At 37.8% G+C, this 19,001-nt stretch overlaps 1 protein-coding gene across 5 annotated transcripts in view; it reads right to left on the bottom strand.

The window, feature by feature from the left end:
• Positions 1-19,001, bottom strand: part of SYCP1 (synaptonemal complex protein 1) — a 146,761-nt gene that overhangs the window by 94,408 nt on the left and 33,352 nt on the right. For all 5 annotated transcript variants that reach the window (XR_008512809.1, XM_054529179.1, XM_002810393.3 and 2 more), the window contains exon 16: positions 11,839-11,900. Coding sequence is in view for 4 of the 5 variants with exons in the window: in XM_054529179.1 (XP_054385154.1) it covers positions 11,839-11,900 (62 nt within the window). In the remaining variant the exon portion in view is untranslated. The remainder of the gene's footprint in view (positions 1-11,838; positions 11,901-19,001) is intronic.

Consider the following 19,001-nt stretch of genomic DNA (forward strand, 5'->3'; position numbering starts at 1 on the left):
AACTTTTAAATGGTGAATCTAATCTAAGCCACATCAACACTTAAACAACAATTTTTAAAGGTATCAATGGTCTAAATTCTCCAATTAGCAGTGATTGTCAGAGTGCATAAAGAAAGAAGACCCAATTATATGCAAGCTACATATAAGCACATATGTACAAATATAAAGTCAAATGTAGGTTGAAAGATATATCATGCAAACAACAAGCATAAGAAACATGGAGTGGCTATAATATGTTAAAATAGACTTTAAAACAAAGAAGTATTATCATAAATTGAGGGCATTTAATTATAACCAAAGGGTCAATTCATCAAGGAGATATGGTAGTTATATATAAATGTGAAGTTTATAGCAGAAGTTCAAAACACATGAAGCAATCACTGATAGAATTAAAGAGATAAATAAACAATTCCAAAATCGTACTAGTTTTAACACTCTTCTCTCAATAAATAATAGAATTAGACCCAAAAATTCAATTAAAAACATATATTTGTACAACACCATCAGCCAACTGAGCCTAACTGACAATTATAGAACACTCTACCTAACAATAGCAGAATACATATTATTTTCAGTGCACATGGAACATTCACTAAGATATATCATATCTGATATATAAAACAAACCTTAACAAATTTTTTAAAAAGTACATTCTCTGACCATAACAAAGTTAAACTAGAAAAGAATAACAAAAAATAACAGGAAATTCTCCAAATACATGGAAATTAAACAATAGACTTCTAAATGGGATCAAAGGAAAATCCTCAAGAGAGATTTAAAACTATTTTAACCTAAATGAGAATACAACATATAAAAATTTGTGAAATGCAGCTGAAAAGGTGACTAGAGGAAATTTATAGCATGCAAATGCTTATAGAAAAGAAAGGTCTCAAAACAATCTAAACTTCCACCTTAGGAATCTAGAAAGAGAGCAAAATAAACTCAAAGTAGCAGAAGGAAGGAAATAATAAAGATATGAGCAGAAAACAATGAGATTGAAAACAGAAAAACAATAGAAAGAATCAATGAAATATAAACTAATTATTTGAAAAGATCTATGAAATTAAGAAACCTCTACCAAGACTAATAAAAAAGGGGCCAGGCACGGTGGCTCACAGTTGTAATCCCAGCACTTTGGGAGGTCAAGGCGGGTGCATCACTTGAGGTCAGGAGTTCGAGACCAGCCTGGCCAATACAATGAAACCCCATCTCTACTAAAAATACAAAAAATTAGTAGGGTGTGGTAGTGCATGTCTGTAATCCCAGCTACTCAGGAGGCTGAAGCAGGAGAATCACTTGAACCCAGGAGGTGTAGGTTGCAGTGAGCCTAGATCATGCCACGACACTCCAGCCTGGGTGATAGAACAAGACTCCATCTCCAAAAAAAAAAGAGAGAGACAAAAAAGAGAAATGACACAACAACCAATATCAGTAACAGAAAGAAGGTAATCCTACAGACCGTACAGATATTAAAAAGGATAACAGGAAATGCTACAAAAAATTCTATGCACAGAAATTTGACAACTTGGGGGAAATGGACTAATTTCTTTAAAACCAAAAACTACCAAAATCATTCAAGATTAAACAGGTAAACTGCATAGTTCTGTAGCAATAAAAAAAATTAAATCCATAGTGAAGACCTTGCCAAAAAGAAATCTCTAGGCCCAAGTGGTTTCACTAGAGAATTCTACCAAACACTTAAAGAAGAAATTATACCAATTCTACACAATCTCTTCCAGAAAACAGAAAAGAAACAAAAGCTTCTATGGAGCCTAAAACAACTCTATCTTGGAAGCAAATCTACCACGTTGGCTTCTGCTTAACCCCTGTTCCAGAAAGGCCTCTAAGATTTCCAGTTTATCTATTGTTCCTTGTGTACAAGAAGGTACTTTCAGTAAATCCTGCCCTTAAGACATATTCCTAGTATTGCCTCTGAAGCACATGTGCCCCTCCTCTAAGGTATATAATCCTTGGGTCTGGGGGTTAACGATGCAGGGATTCATCATCTTGTCTTACCACTACTTGAGACACACATGGCTTCTGTTTGTAAGTCCCTATTAAATGTTTCCAAGAAACCGGATTTATAAGCCTCTTTCTTCAGCCTCTAAGCTTCTTTGAACTTTGGGATAGTTCACTGAGAACTGTGAAACAGCTTCTCAGTTCATTTTACAAAGCCAGCATTACTTTATCTCCAAAACCAGACACAGATAGCAAAAGAAAAGAAATCTACAGACCAACATCTCTTATGAACTCAAATGTAAAAATCCTCAGCAAAATATTAACAAATAAAATTCAGTAATATAGAAAAAGAAAGTACAATACTCAACACCAAATGGGGTTTATCCTGGAAATGCAAGGCTCATTCAATATTTGTAAATCAATGAATACACCACATTAATGGTCTAAAGAAGAAAAACCACATGATCATAGAAATTGACACAGAAAAAGCATTTGACACAGTTCAACATCAATTCATAATATGAACTTTCAGTGAACTAGAAATACAAGAGAACTTTATACAAAAAACCTGCAAGTAACATCATAACTTAATGGTAAAACACTGAATGTTTTTCTCTTAAGCTTAGGATATCAAAGATTTACAAGCTCACCACTGTTATTCAGCATACTGGAAGTCTGAGGCCACGCAATAAGGCAAGAAAAAGAAATCAAATGCCTATTTGGTAGTTATTTAAAATACCTGCAAAAAGAGAAATACTTAGGGATAAACCTAATATAACATTTACAGTACTGTATGCTGAATACTGCAAAATGCTAATGAAATAAATCATTATAAAGAAGATCTATAAAAATAGAAACAGACACTATGTTCATGTACTAGAAGATTCAACATACTAATGATGTCAGTTCAACCCGAATTAATCTATATATTTCACATAATTCCAATAACAATTTCAGCAAGGGTTTTTTAAGGTATAGAAAAGCTAATTCTAGGCCGGGCATAGTGGTTCACGCCTGTAATCCCAGCACTTTGGGAGGCTGAGGCAGGCAGATCACAAGGTCAGGAGATCGAGACCATCCTGGCTAACACGGTGAAACCCCATCTCTACTAAAAATACAAAAAAGTAGCCAGGCGTGGTGGTGGGTGCCTGTAGTCCCAGCTACTCAGGAGGCTGAGGCAGGAAAATGGCATGAATCCGGGAGGCAGAGCTTGCAGTGAGCCGAGATCGCACCACTGCACTCCAGCCTGGGCAACAGAGCGAGACTCCATCTCAAAAAAAAAAAAGAAAGAAAGAAAAGCTAATTATAAAATTCATATGGAAATGTAAAGGAACTAGAATAGCTACAACAATTTTGAAAATGAATAATAAAGTTAGAGGAATCACATTACCCAATTCTAAGACTTAGTATTAAATCTACAGTAATCAAGACACTGCAATATTGGCAAATGAATAGACAAATACACCAAGAAAACATAAGAGAGTCCAGAATAGACCCATACAAACACGGCTAATTGATTTTTTTAATAAATGTGCAAAAGCAATTCAATGGAGAAAGGAGAGTATTTTTAACAAATGGTAATGTCATCCTACATCACTTTTTCTCACTACTGCTATGACCTCCCAGACTAAGCCACCATCATCTGTCCTCTGGCTACTGTGATTGTCTGTCTACTCTTAACAGTTCTACCTTAATAAATATTCTCCTTCAGGCCAAATGTGCTTTTTGAAATGCAAATCTGATCAAGTCATTCCCTGCTAAAATTATCTGGAGTGTCCCATTCCTCTCAGGATAAATACAAAATTCCTTTGATATGATTTACAAGGCCATGAATTGTAAGGCTCCTATCTAACTCTCCAGCAGCATCTTTCACTTCATCTTGTACTCACCATACTGCCTCCTATGAAAAAAATCTTAGCATGTTTTCTCTATCTGATATGCTGTATTTTTTCTCCAGATTTCAGTTCAATCCTTACTTCTTCAAAAAAGCCTATCCTAACCTATTTCAAATCCTTTTATCATAGGCCTCATCATACTATGAACTAATCCTTTAATGCCCTTGTCACCATTGTAATGTTACATTTCAATGAGTGATTGAATTTAAGTGTGACTACTTGATGGCTGTCGTTCCATGAAGGCAGTATATGCGTCCATTTGCTCCCCACTGTATCCCCAGAGTTTTAGCATAATTAAAACTCAACAAATGTTTGTTTCTGTTTTTCAGACAGGGTCCACTCTGTTGCCCAGGCTGGAGTGCAGTGGTTCGACCTCGGCTCACTGCAACCTCCGCCTCCCGGGCTCAAGCGATTCTGTCTCAGCCTCCTGAGTAGCTGGGATTACAGACACACTGCCACCACGCCCAGCTAATTTTTGTATTTTTAGTAGAGACAGGGTTTTGCCATACTGTCTAGGCCGATCTCAAACTCCTGGCCTCAAGTGATCTGCTCACCTCAGCCTCCCAAAGTGCTGAGATTACACGTGTGAGCCACCATGCCCAGCTGAAAAACTCAACAAACGTTTGTTAAATGAGTAAGTGAATTATCTTGTTTATTCCTCACAATCACCCTATGAAATATGTACAATTATTTTTTCCATTTCATAGATGGAAAAACTGAGGCATCAAGAGTTTAGGTAAACTGCTCTTGATCATATAGCTAACTAGCAAGTAAAGAGCTGCACACCAATCAAGACATTCTGATCCTGAGAATCCAGATATTGATTGTTGTTCATATATAATGAGACGGCCAAGTAAAAAGAGCACCCTGGAGAACCTCGGATAAGCCTGCCCACTGGGAGGACAGGGCGGGGCCTCAGGAAGCTCCTGCCGTTTGCGGGGTGGGGGATGAACTTGATCCCTCCTGCTCTTATGTGGTAACCAGAGATTCAATCTGTCATGCAGAAAGCCTGCTAGCAGGACTCTTTCTTTGCTGAGAGTCCCTGTGGCCCTTTTTGTCCTTTTCACCCAATAAACCCTGCCCTACTCACCCTTTAAAGTGTCTGCAAGTCTAATCTTTCCTGATCCTGCAACAAGAACCCGGTTTTTTCCTACATATTGTTTGCGAAACATAAGGCTTGAGAAAGGGTGAGTGAGATGCAAACCAAAAAAAAAATCTTTTTCTCTTTCGCTTCTAAGCCTTTTTTCCTTCGGATTTCTTCTGAGGATAGAGGAAACTGTGCCCCCACTCCCATTGCTCCCGGAGATCTGGAATGTCGGCCTCAGTCCAACCCAGCCTTTCCATGGCCTTTTCTTTCTTTTTTTGGTACAGATGGGCGAGCAGCAGTTCCCCGTCGTCCTCCCCTCCCTGCTGGGACGCATGACCCAAGGGCCCCACGAGGCTGGCTGGCATTCCCTGCCAAGAACCCGTGGAGTCTCCCCCCCCCACCCCCAACCAGGTAGTCCAGCTCCATCCCACAGCAATTATGCTTCTCTCCCTAGTGGAGGAACAACTTGCATAAGAATAATAAGTTCTTCCCCCAGGCATCCTTTTGTCTTCACCCTGTCAGCAGTTAACACAGCCCAGCATCTGAGCTGTCTCATCCTTTTCTCTACCTTGTCAGCAGGTAACTTTTAAACCAGGTTTTTTTCTTTTTGGAAGACATTTTGCTGGGCCAGGAATGATGGGGATCACTATTTATATTTTCTGTAGTTTTAGTTGTGAGAAAGGATTTGTGAGGTTCGTCTTAAGCTGCAACCAATCGAGCATGCTTTGCATGACTTTCTGTATAGTCCTCAGCAAACTTTGCTGCAGGCCTCCATCTTGCTGTCCTTGGGAGCAAGACCTGTAACCACGTAGCAATGTTTTATTCTAGCCTTTGCCATTTTACAATGGTGGCCCCAGGTTCAATCCTAGCTTAGCGAATGAGTCCTTTATGGTTTCATATCTGCATAACCTTTTGCTGCTTATTGACTCTCTTCCCCTCCACGCACTGCCTTGGATTTTCCTTTCTCTGAGCCTTTAGTAAAGTTTGAAAGTCAGAAGTATTGGTAGCTTGGCCCAACTAAAGTTGGCTAATAATGGAGTTAAAAGGATTTTCTTGAGGAGCCTTCAGCTTAATTAAAATGGATATCCAAGTTATAGTTCTATTTATAAGGCCTTTATGTTTTCCTTTTATTGGACCTTATTTTTCTGGGAAAAGGTTTTTTTCAGTTGACTGAATTATTTTTCTCGATTTTGCCTTGCCACTTTTAATGCACATCTGAGTGGGGAGAGACCTCTGTTATCCTCATGGAACCCCAGGAATTAAAAGCAGATAGATCCCTCTCCCCATTTGAAAAGATCTTATGACAGCTGGGGTTTCTTCTGCCTGTCTATGTAGTTACATATGTGTGATGTCTCTAAAAAGAGCTCTAATTAATTGGCTTAAAGGAAGATAAGTGCTTGGATCAAATATTTTTTAAAGGGAAGATAAAAACTGTGGTACCTTTCAGTTCATGTAACTTTAATCTTTGTAAAATAAAGACTGACTTAAAGATTATTGGTAAAAAGCAGATATCATCAAAATATAAATAGATGGACTAAATTATGCAGGTCAGATGCAAGGTTTGTTAAGTGTTTTAAGGTTATAAACTGCTTTTTGGTTTTTGAGAACTGTTCAACTTGGTAAGGCATGGGGACATATGGAACTAATCACACCCTTAATTATGCAGGAAGGAGTCAAACCTTAGCTGCTCGTAGCACATACTCAAAACAACTTACCAGATTTTACATTGAAGTTAAAAATTGCTAAAAATTACCAACATGACATGTAATTGAGACTACTGGAAATAGATTTACATGTGAGGTGTATAAGAACAGTAAAATGTGTTTTTAATAAAAGGTTATAAGAGGCTAGGCGCAGTGGCTCATGCCTGTAATCCCAACACTTCGGGAGGCCGAGGGAGGTGGATCACTTGTGGTCAGGAGTTTGAGACCAGCCTGGCCAACATGGCAAAACCCTATCTCTATAAAAAATACAAAAATTAGCCAGGCATGGTGGTGGGCACCTATAATCCCAGCTACTTGGGAGGCTCAGGCAGGAAAATCACTTGAACCTGGGAGGCAGAGGTTGCACACGCCACCACACTCCAGCCTGGGTGACAGAGCAAAATTCCATCTCAAAAAAAAAAGGTTATAAGAAGGCATTAAAAATGTAAATTCTTGCCTAAGGTTAAAGAATTGTTTCAAATTGGATAAAATAAAGTTAAAAGTTCAAACAAGTGGTGGAAGGATTGTAAAAATTAATCTTGCAAAAACTCTGTGTGTGCATATATTGACTAAATTCAAAAAGGCATTATAGGGTTTTTCTGTAAATTGAGCATTAAAATAAAAGCACAACAAGGTATTCATAAGGCACTAATCTGCTCTTAAGCAAAATCTGTAACAGGTTATAAAAGTTTCTGAATCACGATTTTGGCAAAATAAATGATTTATGTCATCTGGAATTCTATTTCATAACATTGTTTTCAACCTCTAACATATTTAACAGGCTTCCCAAAATCAAACTTCAGTTTCGAAATTGCCTTTCCTGACGCCAGGATTTTCCGATGCTTCAGAAGGGCCTCTGGAGTATCCAGAAAAGAGGTAAACAGGATTATGTGACATAAATGTTTAGTTACATGTTTAGTTCAATATTCTTTAGGTTTTATTTTGGTGAATAATACTAATATATGTTCCCAAATTGTATGGGATTTCTACAATTCTGATGTCTGAGTATGCTATCAATCACAATTAAGGTTAAGTTATTGTAAACCACGGAGGTACCAAACTTCTTTGTCAATTGCGTTTCTAATTGTAACTACCCTGGACATTTCGTTATTCACAGACAATTGTTGTCTTGTTTTAATTCTTTTCAAAAGATGGTTTATAATAAGCTATAGAACTTTGACAGGTGCTCTCACATACAGGTGTGATAACTTTGAAGATTATGACACCGGAATAAAGGGAAATGTACAGAATTCATGAAGAGCTAAAATGTTCACGAATATCAAGGAAAAGAAGAGCTAACTGAGTGAATTCAGAAAACTGAAGCAATCTTTTTGACTTTTGCTTGGAATATTGCTGATCCTTGTTTTGTTTTTCAGAGTAAAGGAAACATTTTGGACTATTTACAGCCTTTAATAATTGAGTAAGGTATACTCTTGTGAACAAAATTTAGAGCATGTTTGTTTCTCTCTGCCTGGTTCCTCTAGAATTTGGAAACTATCTGTGAGTATTGTTAACTTACGGCAATATAGTTGTTTGCATCAGTGCAATAAGAATCCATTTTCTTTTGCAACAGGACGCAATTAAAGAAACTGGTTGTTTTACCAAGGCTTTGACTGGAAGGGTATGCTTCCCTTTAAGGAGTCAAACTTGACTTGCACAGCCAATAAAAGCCCCTTGGGAAAAAACTGGCCTCACACCCTTGACTGCACAGCCCTGTACAGGGTTCCTGACCTGTGGTCAGTGAAGAATGTCACTTTCTAACAGGCCAGGAGTTCCAAGTATATCTTGGGACCTTAGGAGGAGAGGATTACCCAACTCAGAGGTATCTGAGGATACAAATCCATGGCTGGGCTTAGCTTTAAAAGGTCTTATCTGAGATTCCTTGTGGAACAGAGTACCATCAAAGCCAATCTAGAAGTCCTATGTAGAAATAGTTATTCTTGCTGTACTGTATGCAAAAAATCAGGCCAAGTATAAGACTAAAGTCTATTTTGCAAACAACTCAGTCCTATCATGATTTGTTTTTTTAACAAAAATGAGGACTGGAGAGAGAGAAATTATGTTTCAAAACTTATCATACATTTGTCATTACATTCTAAACTCATTAGTTGTTTTTAAGTTTTTGCCTACATTTTAGACTAACCCTGCTTGTTCCTATGAACCAACCAGCATTCTCCAGATGTGGCTCAGAAGGAAGACAAGGGGATGGGTAATGTAAAAATCTGGATCAATATTCTAGTTCTGAGCAATTATCTTGCAAATCCGGACAGATGATGGGAATAAATAAATAAATAAAGGTGCCCATCACCTTGAGGTTTCTTTTTTGGGAAAGTGAGACCAAGGGAGCTAGCCAAAGCCAAGCACAATGCACCCAAATCTTAGCAAGCATAATGATAGCCACCAGTTATCTGGGCATGTCACAAGACATCCTTTTCTCTCCCTTGTTGGAGGAAAACTCAGTTCCACAGTGTTACCTTAGCATTCAGCTTACGATAAGGAGTCCATGCAACACCCCTGAGACACATTTTGTTCCCAAACTCAATTCCAAGCTTTGGGTCAAAGCACTAGGAAAGAAAACTGGATCCAGAGGCTGACAATAATGGAAGTTAAAAGGCACAGTGCAGGTGAGTGTGGCTGATTCCTGCCAATTAAGCCAAGCTTCCCATTTCATGGATAAAGTCTATGCTCATATCCATGACATAAATGAGGTCTAAGGAATTCAAAGGCTACTGACAGCAGGGGAGATATCGCATATGTGGGTAAGAGCAGATACTTCCACCCTCTAGGCTCCCCTGTTAACATGAGTGAAAGCCACTAAAACACCAATGGGTGGTACCCTGTCATGGTTGCCAGGACTCAGGGATGCAAGAACAGAGGAAGCAAAGAGGAATGCCTCACTTTCCCTCCCTCACATATCCCTGGTATTCGCTAGTAATGCCTGCTCTCCTTTTTCTAGATGAGTAGCCATTCATCTTCAGTCTGTACCCCTTTCAAATGCATCCTGAACTCCTGGGACTCCTTTGGAAAAAAACCTTCTTTTTTCCTTTTTCCTCCTATCTCCTCTCTTCACTGATAGGTAATTGTGTCTCTGTACTATGGGAGACTCCCCTCAGATGCATCCTCCAAACTGGAAAGAGTTAATTTCTCAAACCTTAAACTGGTCAGCTTAGGATTGGGCTCAGGGGAAGGGAACCCAGAAGCCTGACATACCAGCAAAAGGGTAAAAGTTTTTCTTACCAGTCAGGCTTTTGGCCCTCCCTTCCCCGTGCAAACTGGTAAAAGGCCTTGGGATTTTTGAGCTGTCCTTACCGCCCACCCCACATTTTATTTTGATACATAGTTTCTAATAACCCTGTTTGTGTCTTCTCACCTGTAGGCCATCAAACAAACTCCAAAACGGTCATGCAACCAGAGCCTCAGACATTGGCCCCTTTTGCCAGGAATCCTTAGATAGGTCTCTGAGGGAGATCTGACTGCTGTTTTCCCAAAACAGCACCTCCTGTCAGCAGGAAGCAATTAAGATTGATCTTTGTCCTTATCCTTATCCTTATTCTAATGGCAGTTAGATGTACTTCTTTAGAATGGAGAATGTAAAAAGGTCTCCAAGTAAAAAGGTCTCCCCGGAGAACCTCCGACCAGCCTGTGCACTGGGAGGACAGGGTGGGGCCTTGGGAAGTTCATGCCATTTGCAAGAAAGAGGAGCCTGACCCCTCCTATTCCTGTGTGGTAACTGGGGTTTCAATCTGTGAGGCAGAAAGCTTGATAGCAGCACTCTCACTTTGCTGACAGTCCCTGTTCCCCTTTTTTCACTTTTCACCAAATAAAGCCTGCCTTACACACCCTTCAAAATGTCTGCGAGCCTAATCTTTCCTTGTCATGTGACAAGAACCCAGTTTTTTCCTACAACAATAACAAAACCTCCAAACCAGTCCTTGTCCATGCAGAAGTGAATCGTTATATAAAAGCCAATGCTTTAGTATTCATTCAACAAATATTTATAAAGTGTTACAAAGTGTCACTTTCTGTGCTAAGTACTAAAGTTACAAGGTAAACAAGACAAAGGCTCCTAACCCTTATTGAAGCATACATTCATTCCACTATTTATTTATTGAGCACCTACTATGTGCCAGCCACTATGCTAAGTAAGGAATCTAAAGGGTGAATAAAGCCTTAAATAATAATACCAAAAATAAATGAATTTCATTTGTGATAAGTGTTATAAAGGAAAAATTCAGGGTGCTATGGAAATAAGCCATACAAAGACCTAAACCTAGCCTAGAGTACCAAGAGAGGTTTCACAAAGCAGTGACATTTAAGCTAAGACCTGTATAAGTATGCATTAATAAATCTGAAAGCACCGAAAACATTATTATTAGTTACAAAGAGTTTGTCCCAGAGCAATTAAATGGAGAAAAGAAAAATATTTTAAAATAATGCTTCCCAAGGGACAGAAGAACTAGGAGCTGCAAAATCAGGTAGAGATGTGATAAGTAAACACAAAATCAATTATCAGTCATCATAAACAATATTATATTCTACATCAGGGGCCAGAAAACTGCAGTATGCAAGACAAATTCAGCCTGCAGTCTCTTTTCCTAGACCCTTAAGCTAGGAATGGTTTTTATATTTTTACAAGGTTCTTAAAAATAAAAGAGAGAAGGCAGAGGAGGCAAAGGCAGAGAAGGAGAGAAGAGAGACCATGTATGGCCCACAGACTGTAAAATAATTTACTATCTAGTCCTCTACAGAAAGTGTGCTGACCCATGTTCTATACACTGTAATCAATTAAAATATAATGAAATTTTACCCTACATCTTCACTAAACATGATTTTACCTGAACATTAAATATAGGTACTGAATATATATCATACACCTTTTTCAAAATTGCATCTTTATTGTTCAAAGGGTACAACATCCAAAATTACCAAATTTACAATCAGCTACATAACATGCAAATTTGATCTTAGTGTGCTATCAACACATATTCAAATGATATAAACAGCTTGATGAAGACAGTTAACAAGGTATATAAAAATTGATATAAAAAATGCATCTTAAAACCAAATATAATTTTTACATTTTAGCTGAAAAAATTAGTATAAAACTTCTATAGTGTGAGAGTCTATAAGTCAAGGGATTCAATATTCTTCTGAAAAGTAATTGCTATATATTAATAGGAAAGACTATACTTACCAAGACTTTTTTCAATTCTTCAAGTTCTACTTCTTTGTTATTTGTAAGCTTAGTCATCTCTTCTAAAATGAGCAAAAAAAAATGTCTTAAAAAGCTGGATTAAAAGAATAGGAAAAGAGACAGAAGAAACAAGCATAATACTACACAAAAGGGAAAAATCAGGGGAGATAAATGCAACTAGAGCAATGTAAAGCATAGAGGGAGTCCAAATCTAAGTATGCAAAGCTAATAAAAGATAAATATTAATAGTAATGTTTCTCTAAAGTTAATGCCATTGCCAAATAACCCAAAGTTCATAAAGCAAAATAAGCAATAAATCCATATAAAATATATTTGAAATGAGGTCAGAATGTACATTTACCTTCAACTCATCACTATCTAAACATCTGACCTTTTAATCTTCACTCCAAACTTAAAAGAAGTGATCCTCTTTTCTCAAGCTAACTCTGAGCATTGTACTTTAGATTTCAACATTCCCACCTCCTCTGAGACTTTGCTCTTACACTACCAATATACACAGATTCTATGTATAGGAATCTTTAATTTCCCCTATCTCGTCTAAACATTCTATTTGAATATAAAACAATATCTGACCTTTCTGCTCTTTCAAGCAGCTATCAAATTTCTTAGTTTGTTTTTCCAACAAATTCTTATTTGTTACCTACACATTTCATTTTGAACTCCAAGTAAAACTAATGCTTATCACCATAATAATAAAATTATCATCTTAAGGATCACCAATAACCATTTTGTGATACAATTCTTAAGTCTTCATCACTGTGGAGGTTTGTACTATTTGATACTATTAACTTCTCCCAATTTTTTCCTCTTTGATTTTGCACTATTCATATGTCCTGTTTCCTCTCTACCTCCTGTTCTTGTTTTCTTTGCTGACAGCCTTCTTTCTTGCCATCCTAAAAAATAAAGCCCAATGTTTTTCTTTCTACACTTCCATGAGTTCATTATGCTAATAAATTGAAAAATCTTTCCAGCCCAAGCCTCCTGCATTTTTCAACTTTCTTATATTTTTAACCTGCTCACAAAAAATTAAACCAAAAAAGAAACTGCCTACAGAGTTCCCTAATATGTCCAGCTGTCAGCTAAAAATTTATTGTGTCTGAAATATTGTCCTTCCTCACTGTTAAGGGTCGTTATTGATTACTGGAGATGTAATAGACTTACTGAAAATTTCTCAAACTCTGTACATTTTTTAAAACACTTGTAATAATTGTCCACAGTCTTTAAAGAAAATTAACAAAATATAAAATGTCAATATAGAATCCAAAAGAAAAACCGGATGTATACATAGCTTATTTAACTAGAAAGTGTTATTTCAGGTAAAAATACTTAATTTTTAAAAACTCAAAAATTGATTAAAGACAGTGGACTGAGCATGTCTCTATATATGTTCTCTCACCCCAATCCCACAAAATTAGAAAAAAAAGTACAAGAAAAAATATATATAAAAGAACAACATTAACAAAATAAGAGACTATCATTTACAAACCAGAAAATTAAAGAATCCTTGGAGAAAAAAAAAAAAACCTCACACTAATTCAATGAAGGCTATGTGGAACAAGACCAAGTGACCATACCTCTCACCACAAAGCCTACCTCAGGATAAAGTAAGGATCCTAGAAATTTGGGTGGCAGATGAGGTAGTGTTACAAATAGCTTATTATTCTTAAGCAGGATAAACATCCTCTATAGTAAAAGACAAGCCGCTATGCCCACCTTTCCCCACAGCAGCTCCCACTCACTCCCATAACCAGAGAATTAGATTGTAATACACAAGTGGGAAAAGAAGAATACTTATACTTAGAGAGTCAACAATCAGGTACCAACAATTCGTGAAGAAAAGCAAAACAATGAAAAAGAAAGCTCCAAATTAAACTGAGAAAAAAACTAAAACTCAAAGAAAAAGAGTTAATAGAGTGAACAGAAACAGATATTTGACTAAGTATAGTGTTCCAACAGGATACTAGATCCCTGAAATAGATTACCTAGAGCTCTTAGAAATTTAAAATTTGACAACTGAGATTTTGAAAATAGCAAAACAGACATATTTAAAGATTGAATTAGCAAGGGAGAAACAAATTTAGATAGAGAGATAGAGATAGAGATGAAATAGATAGAGATACAGATACAGATACAGATGGAGATACAGATAAAGATAGAGATACAGAGATAGGATAGAGATACCTCCCAATTCAGGAAAAAGAACAAAGAGGTAGAAAATGTAAGACGAAAGTTTAAAAACAAGAAAGGCTTCAAGACGGCTGACTAGAGGCATCTGCCCACTCACCTCCTCCACAAAGAATAACTAAATTAGTGAGTAGATAATTACACTTCAAATAGATCCTCTAAGAAAGAACACTGGAATTCAAAAGAGATGTGTCAGGAAACATCTAAGGCAAGGAAGGAGAAGAAAGCTAGGCAGCCTGCTCAGGATGGGCTGGGAGCCTGCAAAGGCTCCCTAATGCAGGGAAAGGGTAAGTGAGAAAGCCCCAACCATCCACAGTCCCACTGCAGACTCCTGCAATCCCAGCCACTGTAGACTCCTTTGGACCCTGAGATTAACATAGGTAGCTGCCTAGAGATCTCACGAAGGCATTGTTCCATAGAGGGAATTTATGCAGGGTCCCACCCACCCTCTGAGTTCTAAGCAGCTATAGCCCAGTGCCATTTTGAGAGCCCAGCCCCCAGGAGACTACATCCTGCTCTGGGGCCCAACAACCCCTGCATCTCCATATCCCTGGAGCCCCACTGACATCCCCCCCTGCCAATACTCACTGCTGACTACTGCCACCAAGACCGAAGTGCACCCCACTGGCAGCAACCCTGACCCCTACCAACAGCAGGACTGCAGCACATCTTCCCGTGCCCCAGGAAAAGGCTCCCCGTCCCGCAGCTGCTACTACTGGCTGCTGCTGCTGGAGCCAAAGCATAAGCCAAGGCATCAATACCATGTCACCCCAGCAGCAGGGCCATCACACATTTGCAAACACCCCAAGGACAAGCTACCTTGCTCACAGCCACAACCACTGCCACTGCCAGCTACCAGGTGAAGCCAGAGCCACTAGCAGCAACCTCATTGCCCCCAGCAGCAGGGTCACATGCCCTGAGTACAGGCTCACAGACAGCTGATGCCTGGGGCTGAAGCGCACACTCCTCAGAGGCCTGCCTATAGCTGCTGCCACCTACAACAATCCCACCCTCCCTGGCAGCAGGGCCGCAGCACACTTGCACATGCTCTAAGGGCAGGCTCCCCCAGCTCACCACAACTGCTGCAGCACTCACCTGAGTGCTCCACCAGGGGCGTAGGAATCACCCCACCCCTGCCCACCAGAGCCAGCACCTATAAACACAACTGGCAAGCCTGAAGATAGGCCCACCAGGACTATCTCTGCTCCCTCAAGTGCCTGAGTACACTGTCCAAGAGCCTAAGGATCACACTGCCCCATCCACCACCATTAGCACCTAATCACTCCTCCTGGGTGCCTGATGAAGGGTCAGCCAGGCCTGCCACTACCACCACAGCTGGCACTCACCCATATGCGCTTGCCTGTAGGCCTGCGGACTGGCCCACAAAGTCCATTGCAGCCACCGCATTGCATCATTTTTATTTTCTTCATAGCACTTATCCCAATTTATAATTAAATATTTATTTGTGATTATTCGTTTTGTATGTCTCTCCAAGAAGAGTGCAAACCTCATGAGAACAAAGACCATGTCTGTTACATTCCTCATTACATATCCAAGGCCAAATAAGGAATAAACATCTAAGCCTTAGTTCAATAGTTATTAGATTATATATCTAATCAAAGCAGAAGCAATAGAACATACTAGGAGGGGAATCTGTTACATACCAAATTGAAAGCAAAGATAGATCCAGATATGGAAAAATGAGTACAAGAATAAGACACATTTACAGCAATATTAGACTGAATTGAAGATGGGCAACACATGAAGCAGCAAAGAAAACTGTAACAAGTTAAGAAACTGGGAAAAAATTACTTGCCAAAGATTTCCTATTGCAGTTGACTTCAACTCACTTGGTATGCGGTACTCCCGCTCTTTAAATGAACAATGAAAAGATAACTGATATCTAAGTAGTTTGAACTTAGGCAATGAGATGCCTCTTAAATTTGCCACATAAAACAATCAGATTTGTATATTTAAAGAAACACTCTAGCAGCAATGTAGAAAATGAGCAAAAGGTGGCTATCCTAGAAAGAAAAGGACTGATTCTCAAGCTATTATAACTGTAATAGCACTGGTCAAAGATGTCTGACCTAAAAGATACAAGGAATAGAGCAGGCTGTATCTGAGCAGTACATAGGTTAAAAGTGTTTTCAGGATTGAGACTGCTGAGGAAATGATGGAAGACCACTTTAACCAAGATGTAAGCCTAAGAAAATACCATCAAGGAAGAATGTAAAGTGTAGCCAGGAAACAAAGAGGAATGAGAGCTGTTGGGTTAAGAAAAAAGATTATTAAAGAAAGGCAAAGCAAACAGAAGCTTAGTTAAATATAGCAAGGGATGAATAAAGATTAGGACAAATGGGGGTAATCTGAAGCACAGTTTGATGATTAATCTTACAAATACAATTTTTGTACCATTATGTTCTTTACATGCATCCTGAAACTCTAAAACCAAGAAAGAGAAAATGAGGAATTGAACTGTTCTAGGTCCGTGGAAATCAAGAAAAGGAAAAGATTCAAATGATAGTTAAGAGGAACTTTTAAGTTAGTTATATTTTATGAGTTAGGTGTTAAGGAGCACCAGATAACCAATTAGCAGTAAAGCATAAGGGAAAGAGAATAAATAGTACAGAATATCCTTCAAGATTTCTGGTTTTGAGACTATATTGTCACCCAAAGAAGTTGAGTACCTATGTCATTGTTAATACTACCTTCCTACACATGATGTTTCCTACACTCCTTCATCCTCTACAACTATCCAAAGCCTTAAAGTCTACTTTTAAATTTAAATCTACCTTTTCCATAAAGCCTTTTCCAACTATGCAGTACACATTGCTATCTTAGGCTTCCTCTTGGTGTCAGTATTAACATATCTCCGTCAATAAGAAATCTGTGAGCATTCACCCAAAATATATAAGTATGTATAAAATACAAATGCATATTTATATTTACATAAATGTATAATCAATGTTATAAATTAATGTTTATAAATATAAATTTATAAAATATAAATATGTATTATAGTATTCATTATAAAACATATTCAAAACACAAAAATAAATAAAAATAGAAATTCTAATATTTTCTTCCCTTTCCCTAAAGGAAATTTTGCTCACCCCTTCATTTTGGACACCATTACTCTAAAGGTTTTATGTATTTCAGCTTTCTCCAACAATAATCAGAGATTTCTCAAAAGGATGGTATTTTACTTCTATACATTCCTACAACATCTAAGGCAATGCTAAAAAACACACATGGTTCTATTTCACAATTCTAGAATACTTTTTTCAAATTTGTCAAAATATATTGCTCTACTATGAGAAAATCGTATAATACAATTGCATTTTTAATATGACAACTAGCAGCCACTTAATTTCAATATTAGACTGAATTATTACAAATAAATATCCATTAAAGACATTTTAAGAAACAAAATTATTCCTTAGCCTAAGACATTAAATTAAACAATTCTAAAGAAAATAAGTATAGGTATACAAAAATTAACTCAGATGGATTAAAGACTTAAAGGTAAGACCTAATACCATAAAAACCCTAGAAGAAAACCTAGGTAATACCATTCAGGACATAGGCATGGGCAAAGACTTCATGACTAAAACACCAAAGCAATGGCAACAAAAGCCAAAATTGACAAATGGGATCTAATTAAATGAAAGAGCTTCTGCACAGCAAAAGAAACTACCATCAGAGTGAACAGGCAACCTACAGAATGGGAGAAAATTTTTTCAATCTACTCATCTGACAAAGGGCTAATATCCAGAATCTATAAAGAGCTTAAACAAGTTTACAAGAAAAAAACAAAAACCCCACCAAAAAGTGAGCAGAGGATACGAACAGACACTTCTTAAAAGAAGACATTTATGCAGCCAAAAGACACATGAAAAAATGCTCATCATCACTGGTCATCAGAGAAATGCAAATCAAAACTACAATGAGATACCATCTCACACCAGTTAGAATGGCGATCATTAAAAAGTCAGGAAACAACAGATGCTGGAAAGGATGTGGAGAAATAGGAACGCTTTTACACCGTTGGTGGGAGTGTAAATTAGTTCAACCATTGTGGAAGACAGTGAGGAGATTCCTCAAGGATCTAGAACTAGAAATACCATTTGACCCAGCAATCCCACTACTGGGTATATACCCAAAGGATTATAAATCATGCTATTATAAAGACACATGCACACGTATGTTTATTGCAGCACTATTCACAATAGCAAAGACTTGGAACCAACCCAAATGTCCATCAATGATAGACTGGATAAAGAAAATGTGGCACATATACACCATGGAATACTATGCAGCCACAAAAAAGGATGAATTCATGTGCTTTGCAAGGACATGGATGAAGGTGGTAACCATCATTCTCAGCAAAAATATCACAAGGACAGAAAACCAAACACCATATGTTCTCACTCATAAGTGGGAGTTGAACAATGAGAACACATGGACACAGGGAGGGGAACCTCACACACCAGGACCTGTTGGGGGATGGGGGGCTAGGGGAGGGATAGCATTAGGGAAAATACCTAATGTTAATGACGAGTTGAGGGGTGCAGCAAACCAACGTGGCACATGTATACCTATACAACAAAACTACACATTGTGCACATGTACCCTAGAATTTAAAGTATAATAATAATTTTTTAAAAAGTAAGTATAGGTATATATAATGATTTAAAACAGTACTTTATGCTCAAAGGAAGAATAAAAAATGGAATGGTCTATATTATAACCATTCTAATTTAAAGTTATCCTAAGAAGATAAAATTATTTGCATTTGATAGTACAATTTTAGATGATAAAGGGTTAATCTATAGTGGAAAATTAAGCCTCACAAAAAAACAAAGTATAAATATGGTCCAAAAGTTCAACCAAACAACCTAACTACTTGTGAAATGTAAAGCACACATTTCAGATACTAGATAATATTTTAGTTG

Source organism: Pongo abelii, chromosome 1, assembly GCF_028885655.2.
Source record: "Pongo abelii isolate AG06213 chromosome 1, NHGRI_mPonAbe1-v2.0_pri, whole genome shotgun sequence".
Taxonomy (NCBI): domain Eukaryota; kingdom Metazoa; phylum Chordata; class Mammalia; order Primates; family Hominidae; genus Pongo; species Pongo abelii.